The sequence below is a fragment of the Puma concolor genome, chromosome E2 (assembly GCF_028749965.1).
Source record: "Puma concolor isolate L17-30 chromosome E2, mPumCon1.1.hap2, whole genome shotgun sequence".
Lineage (NCBI taxonomy): Eukaryota > Metazoa > Chordata > Mammalia > Carnivora > Felidae > Puma > Puma concolor.
The window spans coordinates 2,856,348-2,875,153 of NC_141681.1; the positions used below are offsets into that span (position 1 = coordinate 2,856,348).

General features: G+C 57.9%; 1 protein-coding gene across 4 annotated transcripts in view; it reads left to right on the forward strand.

Annotated features, from left to right (window-relative positions):
• The window catches only part of FBXO31 (F-box protein 31), a 45,685-nt gene extending 34,377 nt beyond the window's left edge, over positions 1–11,308 (forward strand). For all 4 annotated transcript variants that reach the window (XM_086688738.1, XM_086688740.1, XM_086688739.1 and 1 more), the window contains 4 exons: positions 1,091–1,200; positions 2,380–2,533; positions 3,825–4,225; positions 6,920–11,308. In XM_086688738.1, the coding sequence (XP_086544864.1) occupies positions 1,091–1,200; positions 2,380–2,533; positions 3,825–4,225; positions 6,920–7,142 (888 nt within the window). In that variant the 3' untranslated portion in view covers positions 7,143–11,308. The remainder of the gene's footprint in view (positions 1–1,090; positions 1,201–2,379; positions 2,534–3,824; positions 4,226–6,919) is intronic.
• The last annotated feature ends 7,498 nt before the right edge of the window (positions 11,309–18,806 follow it).

Consider the following 18,806-nt stretch of genomic DNA (forward strand, 5'->3'; position numbering starts at 1 on the left):
AACTGCTGGCTTGGTCTGAGTCCTCCCGGCTGCAGGCACCCCTGTCGCGGAGGCTCATTCGCACCCTCTCGGTGCTGTGGTTGTCGGAGCAGGGGCCGCACACGTGTTTCCTAACATGTGATCCCAGGTCTTGTGTTGTTTGAGGCTGCTGCAAATAGGATGTAAAAGTTCGTTTTCCAGTTTTGTGCTCCTGATAGAGATACTTCCAGTTGATTTGCATATACTGAGCTTGTGGTTTAGTAGCCGTGTGCTTCAGTCACTGTGGCTCGAGGTTAGGCGGTGATGTGTGAAAGCAACTGATGGATTGTAGCTCTTCTGTATTTTGTTGTTGTTGTTGTTAAATCTCTCTTGCTTCTGTTTGTAAAGCTAATTTTAGACGGTCATTAAAAATGCTACATTGAGTTCAGAACTCAGAGCTGGGGATTAGGTTAAATACACACCATGAAGTTATTAAGCACTAAATGTCCTTCACGTGGTTTGATTCCACAATGAATTACTGAGTTTTGAGGACACATGTTTATAGAACCTCCCTTCTTGCAAATAAACTTTTTGAACGTATAACATAGCTATGAAGGCACCTCCATTCTCCTCCGGCCACACCTATCTTGTTCTTCATCGGCAGCTGGTGAAAGCAGCTCGAGCCAGTGTCACCAGCACGGGGTTTAGCGACAAGAGTCCTGCAGCCCAGAAGCCTGAGGACTAGGCTTCGATTAGACACCATATCCCATGGCGGCCTCGGAAGCGAGGCTTATGTGGCTGCTGCCTGGGAGCTCCGGACGTGGGCTGTGGCCCCAGCCTTGCCTGAAGGGACCCCACGGTCCCTCTTGTTTCCTGAAGTTTGGGAAAGTGGGGGCCAGAGCCCCTTACTTTTCATTGGTGACTCACCCCCCGGGAGGGAGGCCAGGTCCCGGGAGACCACAGTATGGCAGCCCCTGTCTCTGGCCAGCCGAATCTCCATCCCATCCACCCCAGTGGGACTGTGGTGCAGGCGTGCCCAAGCTGTAAGATGCTGCATGTATCCGCTCAGTGCCATAGGGAATGGCCTTATGTGTGAGTCATGGTGGTTTTCATGACCGTGTTCTCTTGGAAGGAATTCCGCACGTGGCTGAGGGAAGAATGGGGGCGGACACTGGAGGACATTTTCCACGAGCACATGCAGGAGCTCATCCTGATGAAGTTTATCTACACTAGTCAGTACGAGTAAGTGCATCCTCCTCCGTGGGCATTGTGAGCGCAGCCCTGCTGTGTGGGTACTGGGTACAGTCCCTCTCTGTGGGTACTGAGCGCGGTCCCTTTCTGTGGGCACTGTGAGCGCATCCTTGCTCTGTGGGTACGGGGTACAGTCCCTCTCTCTGGGTACTGAGTGCAGTCCCCTTCTCTGGGTACTGGGTACAGTCCCTCTCTGTGGGTACAGAGTGCAGTCCCCTTCTGTGGGTACTGAGCTCAATCCCTCTCTGTGGGTACTGTGAGTACAGCCCTGCTCTGTGGGTACTGAGCACAGTCCCTCTGTGGGTACTGAATGCAGTCCCCCTCTGTGGGTACTAAGCACAGTCCCTCTCCGTGGGTACCGAGTGCACCCCTGCTCTGAAGGTACTGAGCACACTCCGTCCCTATGCACACTGAGTGCAGCTCCCTTTGTGGGTACTGTGAGCCTAGTCCCCCTTCACGGTTACTGAGCGCAGCTCCCTCTGTGGGTGGTGTGAATACAGACCCTCTCTTGGTAGCTACTGTGAGCATAGTCTCTCCCGGAGTACTGTGAGTACAGTTTCTATCCTCCCCACCGTGCCTTACCTTGGTGTCTGTTTTCTGTCTGCTTTGTCGCCAGCATCCAGCAGCGGCGTGCTCTGACAAGCCTGGCCCGTGTGCCAAAGCCTCAGGGCGTTTCCCCACGTCTGCTGGGGGAGGCTCCGCCTCTCTTAGCTGCTCTCCCTGCCTTGGCCTCTGTCCCTGGGCCCTGTCCCCGGGTCCCACGTAAACAACCCCTGGTGCAGCGAACGCCCCCTCCGCAGTCTCGGGTCGGCATCCTGTGCCGGGATGACAGAGCAGGAGTGGCATCCCCTCCCCCTCTGCAGAGAGCTCTACCTGCCGCAGCTGCCCTGCGGTGCCCGGTAGAGCGTAAGCCCTGGTAGAATCCGATGAGGTGTGACGTGTGCCCTGCGTGTGTTTTGAGGGGGCGACGACTGTGGCTCAGTAACGCGGCGTGCCTCCTGCCCCCCGCTGGCCTGGGAGGACCCTAACCGGGCTGTACCGGGCCGCCCTGCCCCGGGCCGCCCTGCCCTGCCGGCCCTCCGTCACCAGGCAGGGAGGTGCGTGAGCTCTGTACTCTGCCTCCCCGTCCCCCCACCCGAGCTGCTCTCAAGCCACCTGTTCCCCCCACAGCAACTGCCTGACGTACCGCCGCATCTACCTCCCGCCCAGCCACCCGGACGACCTCATCAGACCCGGCCTCTTCAAAGGCACCTATGGCAGCCACGGCCTAGAGATCGTCATGCTCAGCTTCCACGGGAAGCGGGCCAGGGGCACGAAGATCACGGTGAGTCTGGCGCCACCCTGGCTACTCACAGTGGGCCCTGGAGCCGTGGCTTTGCCGGGGATGCAGATTGTCAGGCCTAGCCAGACCCACTGATGCAGGATTTGCATTTCACAAGACCTCTAGGGGATCGGGAGCGTTTCTCAGGTGGCCTTACCCCATGGCACCCGGTCCTGGCCACACGCCAGAGTCCCTGGAGATGTTGAGAAAACACTGATGTCGGGCCCTAGAGATTCTGATCCATGGAGGGCGACCTGGGTGCGTGGCTCCAGGAGTTCCCCAGGTGACGGTAGGGTGCTGCCACATCGGAGCCCCCTGCGTTATTACACGGGCTCCCACTGCCCGTCCTGACCTCAGCAGCTGGTGCACACAGTCGGAGGATTGTTGAGCTGAAGGTGGCGGGGGGCGGGTCTTAAACAAATCAGCCCTCTGTCCCTGCCTCATCGACACCGGTCACACCGTGCTCACCTGTCATTTGCATAGCCAGGGCGCCTTTCTGGCAGGTGCACCGAAGCGTCCCGGGGAGGAATGCCTCTTCCTAGTTCTCACAAAGCCTTCTTCTTGAATCCTGGTCGGCCAGGGCCCCTGTGCTCTGGGAAGGCTCCTTGTGAGCAGAGCGCAGCCCTGGGGTCCCGTGCGGAGCTGCAGGGCCTGGAGGAGCTCCTGGGTTCAGGCTCAGGAGCGTTTGCGTCCAGGGCAGACAGATCTGGGCTGGCTCTCAGGTCAGGAGGGCCTGTGCACTTCTCTAAACCCCAGTTTTTTTTTTTATCTTATCTTATTTTCTTCTATTTAGAGAGGGAGATGGTCAGAGGCAGAGAAAGGAGACTCTTAAGCAGGCTCCACTCTGAGCATGGTGCCCAATGTGGGGCTTGATCTCACGACCGTGAGATTGTGACTCGAGCAGAAATCAAGAGACGCTTAACCAACTGAGCCACCCAGGTGCCCCATCTAAGCCCCAGTCTTAGCCCCTCCAGACTGGGAAGGTTTTTACACCTGGAGGTCTCAAGCACACATGAGCCACTGTGCCAGGGGCCTGTGCACCTCACAAGGTCACTCGGATGCTGTCAGGTCCGTGTTTTCAAAGACCCCTTCACAGATGGGTTGCCTGCCATAGGCACTTAGTTTTTACGGGCATCTAAGACGTTCTTACTTCGTAAGGAGTTGCTGCTAAGTCAGTGGGAATGCTGGAGTGAGCTCCTTTGGCCAGAGGCGTGCTGTGCTCTGAGCTGGAAACCGTGCAGCTTGTCTGTGCCGGTCTCTGAGTCCCGCTGACGGCCGCCCGCTCGCTCCTCAGGGTGACCCCAACATCCCTGCGGGGCAGCAGACGGTGGAGATCGACCTCATGCACCGCATCCAGCTGCCCGACGTGGAGAGCCTCCGCAGCTTCAACGAGCTGTCCCGCATCGTCCTGGAGGTTCGGGAGCAGGTGCGCCAGGAGCAGCAGCAGCAGGAGGACGGGGCCGAGGACGGCGAGGGCCGCGCCCCGCAGAGCCCCCGCGAGCCCCAGCGGGGCCCTGCCCAGCCCAGCGTGGAGCTGCCTGCCGAGAAGGGCGGGGGGCCTGCGGACGGAGAGGCCGCGGCCGCAGCGGCGCCTGCACCCGAGCAGCCGGCCCAGTCCGGGCAGGGGCAGCCGTTCGTGTTGCCTGTGGGCGTGAGCTCGCGCAACGAGGACTACCCCCGCACCTGCAGGATGTGGTAAGGATGCCAGGGCGGTCGCGACAGGCCTTCCGGAGAGCCCCCCTACCCAGCCAGCGTGGACGCAGGCTGTGGGGCCAGTGCAGGGCGTGCTGCATTGGGCGGGGAACCTCCGACAACTCTCTCTGGGTTCCAGCTCGGGCCTTCCCTGGGCTGCACGGCCACATCTCAGACTTCGGGGGCTCCTGAGCTCTCGCCCCTGGGGAGCCTCAAAGGGGGCTTATTAGAACCGCCGGGCGTGAGGCCTCCTCTCAGATGCCTGCCATTGCACAGTCAGTCAGGGGAAGGGTAGACAGCTGAGTCTACCGGTGGTGGCGAAGGTAGCCGGTGAGGAGGGGGCCCTCCCCAACTTGTGTCCCTAGAAGCCGGCTTGAGTTCACCTGGTGTCCTTGCCGGTGAGGCCTGTTGGGGGTCTCCCTTTGTCTCCTGCTGGACATACTCCAGCGTCAGTCCTTCATTTCTTCCTGTGGATTCCCTCCCAACTCAGAAAGCATGTGTAAAGGGCTGGTGGTGCACTGTCCTCCCCACAGAGGCTGGGAGGTTCCCTGACGCAGGGCCGGCTTCCTGCTTCTTGACTCATGTTCTTAGGGTTTTGTCTCAGGCCTCTCCCTTCATCCGCCCCGGGCCCAGCCCTGGAGGACACATGAGGAGACCCTCGCCCCAGCCCTAACCTTCAGGGCTGCTGGAGCTGAAATAACCTAAAAGGACAGACTCGGGTCCTCAGTCACATTGGCCGCATCCCCAGCCGGCAGCCTCGGGTGTGTTGGGCTCTGCAGGTCTAGAATGTTCCATCATTGCAGGAAGTTCTCCTGGACCATCGCCCTAGGGGACGTGTTGAGGGAATGACCCGTCTCATGGCATCATAGCCGCTTGGCTTCCACGTGTGTCCAGTTATGTGCAGAGGTCTGTTGCCTTGAACCCTGGGCCCTGTGACTGGCACTTCACATGCCCACTAGAGTGTGGGCAGGGCACTGAGCTCCCCGAGGAGGACTGAGGTGTCTGCATGGGCTAGGCGGCTAAATTGGTTCTGAGCGCCCAGTGCCCCACCTGCAAGCAATTCTCCATGATGCCAGCCAGTGTCTGCCACTCGACTGGGTCCTGACACTGTGCACCCAGGATGATGTCAGACCCTGCAAGACTGCCCTGCCCCCTCAGCCGCCTGTTACCAGTCCAGTTTGTCTCCGTGCTTCTGACCAGCCAGCTGTAGGTCGGGGATTCTGTGACCCCCTCCTCGTGTTCAGTGAATGTGCTGGGGCGGCTCACGGAAGTCAGGGAAACACTACATTCACCATCTTGCTGAAGGCGGTGACAAAGGACATAGATGGACAGCCACATGACGAGATGCGTGGGACCCTGATCCGCCCTGGGACTGGGGTGGACGTGTTCCCCCAACTGGGAGCTCCCTGAACCCCATACTGTGGGTTGTTCTGGAGGTTTCCTCCTGTAGGCCTGGTCGGTCATTAGCTCCATTTGTAGCCCTCTCCCCTCTCTGGGGGATCGCGGAGCAGCCGAGGATTCCAGGCTTCTGATCCACCTGCCATCCGGGAGCCACCTCGGTCACCTCCTAGTGTTCTTATCCCCTCGGAATTTACGTGGGTTTCAGGAGCCCGGCTCCAGGAACCTGAGCAGAGATCAGCGTGTGTTCTGTTGTCTCCCACTGGGAAAATCAATTCCATTTCTTCATGCTGCTCAGTTGTCACCAAAGTGGCTGAATTTGGGTTTTCCTGGAGGAGGCATGCAAATCGCGTTCCGGTAGGATTTCGACTGATGTGAATTTATCAAAGGTCATGAAATAGGGCTCTGCTGTCCTTAGGAAATGGAAAACTCGTAGTGTTTTGTGGCTCAGCCATGGCTCCCCAGGGCGCTCTGAGGCCAGCCCTGCGGTGGACACGCAGGACCTGCTGAATATTGGGCTCTGTGACCTGGGAGGGGCGTGCTGCGGTCCCTCCTGTTCGGTTCTTGTGTCTGCGAGGCCTTGCCGCCGCACCAATTCAGGACCTGGCCTCCCTGTGGCCTCTGGTGCTGCTTTCCCACGTGAGGCTTTCCCCAAACACCCTCCTGTGCACACCCTCAGGCACAGGCCTGCTGTCCTCTCCCGCCCAGGGGAGCCTTGGTGTGGTGGCTGGAGGTGGGGGTCCCAGGAGATGGGCCCAGCCCCCATCCCTATTACCTATCTGTAGGAGCCCCAAATTCTTGGCAAGAAAGACGTAAACGTAGCTTAGTCTGACCCTGGTCTTGAAACTTGAAACTTGGCCTTATGGAAATCTGGATGTTCTGCCTGCTGGGTTCGTGACAGTAAGTCTTTATTGATTGTATTTGAATCGTTGATGTGCTAACATAAGCATCCCTGGAATTAAGACTGGTTACCTGGGCCAGCTTTGTGAAGGTGTCCTTTGGGACAGCGGTACGTGGTTGGGGCTGCTGGATACCCTCTTCTTTTACCCGGGTGAGCCCAACCGTCGGCCCGTGGTTTGGTGCATTGGGCAGTTAGGGTTGCTAGGTGGTCCGGGCAAGACGGGCTCTCGTGGGCCTTGAGGCCTGCAGCTTCCTGCTGGCGGGAGGAGGGGCTGGCAGGGGCGCGGGGGGTGGGCGTTGCAATAGCCCAGGCGGACAGGGCAGGACTGGGGCCCGGTGCACTCCTTCTGGGTCCCTCTCATTCCCTCCCCATGCACTTTTCCTCTTGTCTTTGTTCAGTTTTTACGGCACGGGCCTCATCGCCGGCCACGGCTTCACCAGCCCTGAGCGCACTCCTGGAGTCTTTATCCTGTTCGACGAGGACCGCTTCGGGTTCATCTGGCTCGAGCTGAAATCCTTCAGCCTGTACAGCAGGGTGCGGGCCACCTTCCGGAACGCAGAGGCGCCGTCCCCACAGGCTTTCGAGGAGATGCTGAAGAACATCCAGTCCCTGACCTCCTGACGGGCCACTTCCTGTGGGGCGGCTCCCGGGGCCCCGGACCCTGCCGCCCGGGACAGGAAGCAGCATGCACTTTGGAGATTCGGCCTTCTGACCAGAACACCCACCTCGTAGGAGTCTCGGCCCAGCCACCCCAAAACTCTGTACAGAGTGTGCGACGTATGCCTGTGTCCTCGTCAGTAGCTCATGGGAAGGCTGACTGAGCTTGTCTCACAGAAAGAATGACCCAGGACAGAACTGATGGAGAGGGCTGGCTGCACAGTTTTGTGAACGACTCAGCTGGAGAAACTGGGTTTGTCCTTGGCCTGCTGAACGTTTTTTTGGGTCAGGCAGAGCGACCCTGGGGGCTAACGATCGGGATCATGTGTGAGGCGAGTGACCGTGGCTGTGGTCTGGCCAGGGTCTGGGGCGAGGGCCTCTGTGAGGTGAGCGTTTTACAGCCTGGATGGGGCACAGGGTGTGCAGTGAGGGAGCTCCAGGGGGTCGGGTGTATCAGGCCAGGACCCTGGACTGAATTCCTGTGTCTTTACTAACCTGCTTGGATTTTGGACAGAAGCATTTCACCTCTGATTGGCTTGTGAATCAGCGCAGTGGGGTTAGTGATACGGGTCAGTAGGAAACGTCACGGTGGGCCTTTGCGCAGCTTGGAGGCCCTGGCCTCTCTCCAGCTTTAGAATCAAGACCTTTGCTGCAGCCAATTCGAGGCAGGGCATTTGTTTGCACACCCCCCCATCCACCTCCTGCACATGCTCTGGTGTCAGAACCCTGAGCTGAGCCACTTGTCCCAGAACCTTCTTCAGAATTCTGCAGGGCCACATCTGAACCAGCCCTGCCTTTTCCCATTTGCTTAGTATACACAGGTGCTGTTCTCGGAAGTGTTAAAGCAGCAGAGTGGTTGCACAAGATGACTTTGGAGCCCCTTTGTGGGTAACAGGGCAGCTTTCTAGAAAAGTCACCCCATACATGTGGAATGCACTTTGGAGACCAGGGCATCTCGGGATCCTCCAGTGTGGAGACCCTGAGCATGGACGCTTCTGCCGGTGGTGTGCCCGTGTCCCATGGACACCTGCGTTTGGGGACCCACTCTTGTAAGGTCTCTGCTGATCTTAGTGTCTCCTGAAGAACAGAGCCCTGAATGCACGTAGACCCCCAAGAATTAGCTCCTGCTCCGCTTCCAGCCTGCAGAGAGCTGTCACCATGCTCCCCTTCCATGGCAGGCGCTCCACCGGGGCGGGGGGCAGACTTCGTCCCCCTGTCTGTGGCTCGTCCCTGCTGGGTGGACTGTGCTGAGCCCTTGTGCTGGGGCCAAGGGTCCCCAGGGAAGGGGGCAGCTTTGTGGTGCCTTCATGTAGAGACCAACCTGAGATGTCCCATGAAACATGTCCTGTTTTCCTGACGAATTTCTCCCTGACTGGCCTTGTTTTTTTTTTTTTTTTTTTTAAATAAAAATCCCTATTGCTGTAGCTTCAGTACATTTGGCAACTTTGAACTTCCTTTGCTTCCCAGAATCATAGAATTGATAAGCTCTGGGGCCCGGCCCCTAAAAGGCAGACTTTCTAGGAGGTTCTGTCCAGACTCTGACGCGGGAAGGAGGCAAGTGGAGAAGGCGGGGGGGTCCCTCCTGGCCGGCTGTCAGAGATGCCGAGCTCGCCCCTCACATGCTTCTGGTCGGACCTGGAGTCAGGCTGAGGCGTGGTCTGTGTTCGTGTCTTCCGCAGGACCAAGCAAGCCTCCAAGCGTTCCCATCCCTGCCCCTTGTGGCTGCTCCCGCATGGCAGTAACCACGTCCGCGAAGCCTCGGGCAGGACGGGGCAAGGCCCACTGGGTGTGTGGCCGCTGTGCGTCCCACTTTGCCCGAGCCTGGGGCTCGCTCGGAGGCTCATTCTGAGGCTTTTCCACCTGGGCCTCCCCTCATCCTTGAAACCCATTTGGATCGAAGATGAACCTTTCTGATGAAAAACCAGTCTCAAACCCAGACTGTGGGACCTGCCTCTGGAGCGTGGGCCTTTTTACGTGGTTTCCACTGGCAGTGGCTGTTGGCTACATTCGCACCATCCCGTCTCTGGTGTCAGACGGGAGCCTGTGGGGCCGAAGGGTGGGCAGCGGCCTGGGTAATGCCAGGCGGGGTCCGTGGCGGTGGACGGTGAGAGTGTGTCACCTGCGCAGCCGGGGGCCCAGAGTACGTGTTGTTTCCCACTTGGCGTATCCGTGGCCGGTTCTGGTTTCCAGTTTGTAGGTGAGTGTGCAGGGTCCGTGCAAACCAGTCCCAGCAGGCGCCCCTTCCGGCAGAGTGCGCACCCCACTCGTCAGGGCGGCTTCCAGCCCGTTAATTTGTTGCAGGTGAGGATTCAACAAGGCTGAAGTTGTGGTTGGAAGCCTAAAGGCAGCTGGGGTTTTGAGAAAGCAGGTCCCAAAAAGGAACCTGAATGGCCCAATTTAGGGGCTGTCTACGCCCTTGTGGAGCTTGACTGGGGGAAGGTGGCAGGTGGATCCGGGTTGGTCTTTGGACGTTTTCCCCCGGTTGATGTCACCTTTACTCGCCACCGAGCTGCCGTGACACTGGGGACGTCTGTTGTGCTTTATGGCGGCAGGAGCCTCAGGTGTGTCTGTGCACACCTGGGCATGTGCTGTTCTGGACTTGACCCGGAAGCACGTGATTGGAGGTTTCAGATGTGAGTCTTTGGATTCCTCTGTGTTGGGGCTGAAGGCTCCCTGCATAAGGCTGCTGCAAACGGCCTTGATTTCTTGCCTGTGCGAATCGGGCCTGGCGGTCTCTCTGGTTACGCTGGCCCGCCCAGCTTAGACCTGCAGTGTCTGCTGCTGGGGAGCAGGTTTGGAGGCCTGGTGTGGCGGGAGTTCCAGAATCCTCCCTCCCACGGTCCAGACGGGGCCTCGCTTCCTGGCCTCACCCCTCGGTCCCTCTGGGCAGCTGGCTCCCTGTGGCTGTTGCTCAGGGTCACAGCCACCCGCCGTTCCCTCCTTCCCTCCCTCCCCTCTCGTCCTGATCCAGGCGGCTTGGGTGGGTGCCTGTACCCCCGGCATTCCTTCTGGCCAAGGCGGAGGGCGGGAGGGCTGCCACGGTGGCCTACGGTTAGGAGCAGGCCAGGCCTGCGTTTCCACTTCATGTGGAACAGACTTCGAGCCGGAGCCACCATGGCAGACTTCCTCTTTCCCTGAGAACCTGGCGTGGTTTACTGCTGGGGCCCAGTCGGGCAAGGCCCCTCCGTCAGCCAGCTGATCCGCTGTGCTCGACAGCTGCCAGCTGCCATGTTCGGGGCTGGATTTCTATCTGCGGGCTGTCCGGGTGTCTCGCCCTGCTGGGGTGTGGTCACCTTGTAGTGCTCGTGAGCGGTGATGCAGAAGAACCTGTCCAGTCCCTTTACTTGGCCAACTCAGTCACGGGATTCCTGGGATTTCTGAGCCCCTTGTGCCCACGGTGTCTGCTGTGTTGAGGACGAGCGCCCCGTGTAGACTCAGTGCTTTGAGGAGGTTGTCCTGCAGCGTGAGAACCTTTCACCCTGTCTTCTGCCTTCGTGCTCCAAGTGCTAGGAATGCTTATGGGAATGTTCTTGTGCAGCCCTCCCTGGCTTGAGGCTAGCATGCCCCAGTCCGTGGCCAATCCCAGTGCTAACATACGCTGACGTCCCTGTCTTTATGTTTGGGAGATCCGGAATGTCACCTGGCTACACGTTCTCAGAAGCGTTGAGTGAGTAGAGAAAGCCATGACGCTGTTGGTTTGCCTGAAGCTGTGCACGGGGACGAGACAGTGCCAAAGTACCAAGTGCTCGGTGGCGTGGGCGACCAGCGGCAGCACCGAGGCTTGGTCCTTTGTGTGCTCACAGGGAGACCAACCAAACCTAGGAAGGGTTCCGAACCCGTGCTTTTTTAGTCTGATTTTACTTTTGGTTGTTATTTGAGATCACATAGCCTACTTGGAGAAGAAGCACATTTATGCTGCTTGATCTTGAATTCCCATGCCCTGACAGCCACAGGTGAGGTGTGGGGAGTCGCTGTCCCCCCCAAGGCATCTGCTCTGGTGTAGGGTGGGCTGGAGCAGGGGCCATGCAGGGCCACGCCCCGAGGAGCCACTGCTGTGAGCCTGCGCCCAGCGTTGTCACCGGATGGGACCTTGTGGGGCTGTTTCTCCATAAACCAGTTTTTGAAACCTTGTTGTGTGCTTTGTAATTGTTTCTCTTGGGATGTGATCCAGAGCCATAAACAATATGAGGTGGGGGGCTGACAGCCAAAGGAGGGGGCTGGATCCTGGCAGGGTTGGGGGGCCCTCTGGGAGCCTCTCACATCAGGACTTGACTGAGTTTTGGTTTCTCTGTCGTGGAATGAAGCGGTAAGTGATCCCTTGGAACCCAGACCACGGTAGGTCTCTGGATCCCTCTTGACCTTGGCTTGATATATGGCCCCATCCCCGAGCGGTGGCCCAGAAGGAGTGGGAGCCACTGTGGGATTTTCTTAGACTAAATTCAAAAAGAGTTTGCTTTTTCTGAGAACAGGATAAGATTGGCTGAATAGAAGAGGGCTGGGGCTGTGCTCTGTGGTGGGCACACAGCTGAGGATCTCATTTTCGGGTTTGTTTTTTTCGGTTTGTGAAAGTTATCTTGTGAACAGTGCAAGAATTTAATACAGGAAGTACAAGAACCTTCTGTTCCCACTCGGGCAGGAGCACTCCCCTCCTCTCTCTGGGCACTGGCTTAGGCCCACTGGTCCCCTGGAGGAGGGCTGGCTGATCCTTCCCCCCCAGGAGGCTGTGGCTGGCAGGGCCCTTGCCAAGCACCGTGTGTGTGTCATGTATCTCCCTGTGCTCCCTCCTGGGGCCCTCTGTAGCCTGGCCTCTGCTGGGGGATTTAGGGTGGCTGCATGCACGTGTGACACCAGCCAGCAGGACTTGAAAATCCATGAGTGCTGGAAGGCTGTCTTCCCAGCACCTGGTTTTTGGAAACAGGGCTGCAGGGGCCAGATGCTCTGCACACATGGAGGGCAGCGCCTGCAGCCCCTTCCTCCACCCATAGGCCCTTGTGTGGATGTCCAGCTCTGGGAGGAACAGGTGTTTCTTGGGGAGCAGAACCAGAGGGAAGGAGGTAGTGGACTGCCCTCATGGGTTGGGGTGCCCTAGAGGGAGGTCTCAGAAGCAGACCCAGCCTTCCCTTCCCAGACGGTCTTGCTGTCCTGCAGTGACCCAGCCACAGACCCAAGATCTTTATGGGGACAGTCCCACTGCTGGCTCAGCACCTCCTGACTCCTAGGGCTGCTCTGTCCCCAAGCCCTAGCTGCTTGTTTGGAGCTGGCTGGGTGCTCAGTCTCCCATGTGTGTGTGGGGGCATGGGGTTCTGTGCTGGGGCCATCCGATGCTGTAGGGCATTGAACATCCTCCCTGATCTCCCCATCATGGCAACCCCAAATGCCTGCAGACATGGCCGGTGTCTCCTGTGGGTCGTCACCTTGTGGGGAACCATGGGGTCAGTACCTGCACCTCCATGCTCCACACGTGGTGCTGAACGTTGTAGACACAGCAGTGAACAAGAGGCAGGGTCTCAGGCCTGCACAGGTCACAGCACAAGATGGTCCCCCAAATGGGCCTAGGGGCCTCCCTTGGACACTCGGGGGTACCCTGTCAGAGTGTGGTCTATCCCCTGTGCGGTGGAGTGTCAAGGCCAACACGGAAGCAGGCATATGGACTGTGGTGCCTGGCTTGGGTGATGCCTGGCCCAGTACCTATAGGGCCTAGTCTGTGGGTGAAGTGCTGTGTCCTCACCCGTCTCCCTCGACCCAGGAGGGACGTCACTCCTGGACCTTCGGCAGGGGCCCGGGAGCTGGGTCTCTGGTGCTCCGGAGTTTTGACTTCTCCTGGTACTGGTGCTACCGTCCCTGGCACCCTTGTCCTGGCCCCTGGTGGTCAGGAGAAGGCGAGGGCCATTGTGGGCAGTAGTGCTGCCTGCTGTTGGGCCCGTGGGGTGGCCGGGTGTGCAGCTCAGCACCACCAGGAGTTTAGGGAGGGAGATGCCTGCCCAGCCCCGGGATGCTGAACCACGGCCTCTGGGGAGAGGGTTTGAGCATCCATAGCTTCCCAACCCCGCTAAGGGTTCTGGTGCTGCATGCAGCACACCTCTTCCGCGGCTGTCCTCCATGCTGTGTAACAACTATCTCCTTTCCCAGTATCTTGGGAAGAGGGCTCAGAAGAACATGTTTTTTTTTATTTTTTTATTTTTTCAACGTTTATTTCTTTTTGGGACAGAGAGAGACAGAGCATGAACGGGGGAGGGGCAGAGAGAGAGGGAGACACAGAATTGGAAACAGGCTCCAGGCTCTGAGCCATCAGCCCAGAGCCTGACGCGGGGCTCGAACTCACGGACCGCGAGATCGTGACCTGGCTGAAGTCGGACGCTTAACCGACTGCGCCACCCAGGCGCCCCGAACATGTTTTTAACAAATAGCTGTCCCTTGCTCTTTGGTGACAGATGGTTGAGCTGTCCTTTTTCCTTTTCTTGGTTAGGTTCGTTGTGATTTATGTGAATGTTTAGTGTGTGCACGCAGCTGTGAACAAGCACCACAATTGGGATAGAGTCCTACTCCCCTTTCCAAGCCGCGGTCACTGGTTGGCCTGCATCCCGTGGCTCTGCCTTTCTCAGGACGTCAAGTTTCCAGAATAGAGCCACAGCACGCAGCGTGCCAGTCTGGCTTCTTTCACCATCTCCCTCCAAGGAGCCTTCTTAGACTCTTTTCTAATACTCCCCGTGACCTTTGAATACCATAGATAACACCGTGTGCGTTACGTGTGGGTCTGTGTCTCTATGCATGTGCGTGTGCTTGCATTCACACAGGCACAGGTCACGTGGTGTCCCAGGGACAGAGGGAGGCCTGAGTCTTGCACTCAGAGCCCCCAGGAGCCCTGGCTGCCAAGCTGAGAAGGGACTGCTGGTGGAGGTGGGAGGCATTGCGCAGGAGGCTGCCGTGGGGATTTGGGTTAGAACAGGCCTGGCCTGGGAAGTAGATCTGATTTGTCGTCTGGGTGTGCTGCTGGGCCGAATGCGGTCTCGGGAGTCCCACCTGTTAGTGACTCGGCCCTGGAGCCCACCTCAGCAGAGCGCTGTGACCACTCTGGACAGCAGGTGCCCAGACACTGGCTCAGGGATGCTGTCATCTCCGCCAGGGAGCCCTAAGCCTGCAGGGGATGGGCAGGTCAGCCCCTCTGCAGATTGTCATTCAGAGAGCTGCTGCTGGGCACCCCTGTGGACCAGAGGCCAGTGAGTACCTAGACCCAATTCCTGTTGTCTCCTCAGGCTCCTTCCAAGACCTGGGATGGGGACAGAGGTTACGGAGTCCAGGTAGATGGCCCTTTTCACCATGGAGCTTCTCTGCCCTGCTGCCAACATCCCATAGTTCTGTTGGGACGCAGGCTTCCAGAGCGCCATGGGCATGGGGAGACCTGGTGTGGAGCCCATCCCAGAGGACGCTCTGATCTCCTGGAAAGCACTAGGACATGGGTCCTTGGTGCTGGGCTGAGACAGTGACAGGCATCTGGAAATGAACAAACTCTCTGTGAGCCTGGTTGTCTGGCTTGGGCTGCGTCCCTCCTATGGCACTCTGATGATGGTAAGGGTGGTGGTGGTGGCCTCTCAGCAGAGTGCAGAACACGGTGAGGGAGAAGGAAAGGGAGACCAAGGTGCTGAGGGTACACAGCTCACTGAAGAGAGAGCTCCAGAATGGTGTGGTTGGAGAGGCAGGGACAGTAAGGGGTGACAATGGAGCCTGTGACCCCACAAGGAAGGGTAAGGATGTGGGGCAGCAGACTTGTACAGAATGATGCCCACCAGTGGGGCCGGTCACATGCAGGGCCCCAATCTGAGTGAAAAAGTGAGTTCTGCCTCCAGGGAACCATTAACACAACATACTGCAAGAGTCTGTGGCACCTGGCATGACCTTGACCCAGACTAGGCTGAGAAGGGTTACTTCAAGAGACCCCAAAGTGTTCCTAATGAGGGACGTGAGCGTGTGACTCTTGATCTTGGAGTTGTGAGTTTGAGCCCCACTTTGGGTGTAGAGATTACTTAAAAAAGAAAAAAAAAGTTTAGGGGTAGCTGGGTAGCTCAGTCGGTTAAGCATCCGAATCTTGATCTCAGGGTCCTGAGTGCAAGCCCTGTGTTGGGTTCTGCGCTGGATGCGAAGCCTACTTAAAAAGTTTGAAAAAAATATTTTTAAATCTTGTTTTTACCCAACCCACGGGCTTAGCTTTGTAGAACCCCTTTCCTGAGCCTGTCATGGGTCAGTCAGGCAAGGTTATCCTGTGATAGCAAACTCCAAAACAAAATCACAATTTCTGGGTTAGCCACAATACAGGCTTTTATAGTCACAAGGTTCTCAAAGATACAGACGTGGACAAGCCAAGAGGAGTGGGAGGTGGCAGTACCCCAGCCACAGCCCTGGCGGCAGCGCTCTGGTGGTCCTGAGGACAGTGTCCTTCCTGCTGGTGGCCTCTCCCTTGTTCTGTCTGCCCACTGGGGTGGGCGTGTGACCTGCCCCTTTGGGCCCTCTGTCTTGGCAGCCAGCTCTGTCATGTCACACGGGCATCCCCACTTGGCCCCACCCCTGCTTGTAACTGTGGGTCAGGTCCTCGTCTGGAGTAGAGGACAGGCCCTTTTCTCTGACTACTAGAGGAGGTCCATATCTTTGGGAAACCCGGTTTGGAACAAGGGACCGTGCAAGAACGTGGACCGTGCCTGCTGGTGTTTGGAGATGCGTCACTCCTCTTGCCTGAGCCCCGGCAAGGCTGTGGTCGCCCTCCTTCACTTGTTCTACACCTGCCCAGGGCTTGTCGGTTTGGAAAGCTTTGTAGGTGCTCACTTAGCCCCGTGCTGTTGCAGCCTGCCCCCCCCCCCCACCTCCCCACATGCAGGAGTGGCTGGGGGGAGTCCCCTCTGCCACCAGCTCTCTGAGGGCACAGCTGGCCCTGGACCCAGGCTCTGTGCCAGATGCAGGCGGCACGAGGCTTCGTGACCATCTGAAAGAGCCCCTCCAGGCTGCAAGGGATGGTCACGGGTGGCAGGAGGGGCCTGTCCTGGCTGATTTCCCTAAAAGCCAGTCCTGAGCTAGGACCTGCAGGTATATTATTGGGGAGATGACCTGGGATAGGGTTTGGGGAGGTGAGAAGCAAGGGGCATTGCAAAGGGCATCATCAAGGGAGGGGGGCAGCAATGTGGGCAGCTGGGGTCCCGTCCTGCAGGGAAGCTGGGGGGCAGTATGCAACATGCCACCTGCGGGCACGAAAGCTCAGATACTTATCCACGTTCCCTGTCATTGCTGAGGGCTGCTCCCAGGGGCATTAATCCTGACACTCCTGGCCTGCCCCCAGACGGGTCTGGAGACTCTCTGGTGGCTGGGTGTCATTTCCGGGCAGTTACAGGAGCTGACAGCCATGGACACGTGGGTGCTATGGGGATGGGGAGGAAGAGACACACAGATGCTGGCCATGGCTGCCTCGGTGGCCCAGCACTTCAACATCCCCTTCAAGCCAGGCCAGACTGTTCCCTCTGGTCTGGTGGTTCCTGCTAGCTCGGTGTGCTCCTATGCAGGTCATATAAGGTCGGGAGTGGGGACGGGCCCAGGGGACAGTGCAGGTGGAACACAGGCCCACTCATCATGCTCTCAGCCAGGGATTCTCGGTTGGTGACCGCACTGCACAACTACCCCATGATTCTGGGACATAGAGGTCTCTCTCTGTTCCTCCTCCTCCTCCTACCTGGGGGTTTTGGAAACAAAAGCCAAACCGAGAAATGTTTAATGGCCGCAGGCTTCTCTGGTCTGACTTCTCTCCTCTGAGGCAGTGGCAATGAGCCAAGCTCTGCCTTAAGTGGGTAGGGAAAGGGAAAATACAGGGAGCTGCCACACTTCTGTAACGACAGGCTGACCTGCCCGGGAGGCTCACACCGTGTCTGGTCTTAAATCTCATCTTCTCCAACGTCCTGTGGATTGGTTCTATGGCTCTCACTATTTTACAGATGACACCCAGGCTTGGAGAAGTGAGGCGAGCCGCCTGATAACACACAGGCAGGGCCAGAGTTGGGAACAAGCTCCTGTGACTGAGCACTCAGGGCAGAGTGGGCAAGGACTGCTTTGGATCGCTGTGTGGTGATGGATTTGCTTTCCTGGATTGCAGTCGTCCGTGTGCAGTCACTACAGGGACACATGCGGTGCACCCACCGCATGCTGTGGGGTCTGGCTTCTTCTACGCTGTTGTGGGTTGTGGTTGTGTAGTATTCGTCATCGTGTAGTGTTCTGGTTTCTTTCATCTTTTCTCCTGCGAGTGGACATCTGTGGCATTTCTGGTTTGAAGCTGTTAAAAGTTGCTTTGGCTGGGTTTGTGTGTGCCTTCTGGTGGACTAAGTTCTTATTTCTTTGGAGTGTATACCTGGGCAAGGCACTGTTTGGTTACAGGCTATTCATTCAGATGTTTAGGTTTTGTAAATATTGCCAAACGGTTTGCCAATAGTTATTTCAATTCTGTGAGCAATGTATGAGGGTTCCACCTGCCACATCCTCAATAAAGCTGGCGTTTGTTAGACCTTCTAGCCACTCCTGGGGAGGGGGAGGTGATGGGGGCAGGGATGAGCTATTCTTGACATGAAACAGCAAGACAGTGTGCCAGAGCTTCCAGAAGGCATGAGCCTGCCTTCTGTGCTGCAGTGATATTCCTGTCGGCTCAGAGGGAGAATGGAGACTCCAAGGCAGGCGGGCAGAGACAAGAGAGCTGTAAATAAAGTGCTAGTTTAGTAGTGAGATTCCTGGACAATTTTGTCATGAGCCTTTAATAAAGAGACGTGACATTACTTACACAACACGCAGGGGTGATGTTTGAACTATGTGGCAGCTAATATGGCAGGGGCACTGCCCAGTGAGCTTGGATGCCGGCCAAACAGCATACATGTGAGCCCTGGCTGGAAGTTCAGCCCTGTTCATAGGTTCTGACCCTAACAGTTCAGCAGCGGAGCCAAGAAACCTGTGCAGTGCCGGGCGCATCCTGTTCGCTCCACGGCTAGGAGGCAGCCCATCGGGGTGCCGCCCATCAGGGTTAGTTACTCGTGTTGGTTTGGGCAAACACTGGATTAACGGAGATTACAGTCGGCATGAAAATACTAAAAGGTGGGGGTAAACTCGTTTGCAAGAGTTGGAGACTGGAGTCTGGGATAAAGCAGAACAACACGGAGAGGCAGACCTCATCCGGTCTGTAAAGACGCGCGGCCGGTCTCGCGTCCAGCGACCGCGCATAGCGCGGGGACTCGGGGCCACGGCAGGCCGGCACCGTCGGGACCGCAGCGTCCAGGCTTGGGCCGGCTAGGCGGCCACCACGTGAGATGCAGTGCGCACCGCTCCGTCGGAACTTGAGAGAGGCAACCGGCGGCCTGAGGGCGCCACGAGTTACGCCCGGCCGGCGGCCACTGCCTTTTCACCATCCAGCGCCGGAGACCCGGGCAGAGATTCTGAGCCCCACTCCAGCACGGGAATCCAGCTACGCTCCGCCTCGGTCCGACCTGCCGACCCTACGTCCTCGAGCCCGTGCCGCCAGGGACCAATCAGCCGTCAGATGAGGGCACATACCTAGAAGACGGCGTGTGATTGGCTGAGCTTGGGCCAGTCAGCGGCGCCGTCGGGCCGGAAGAG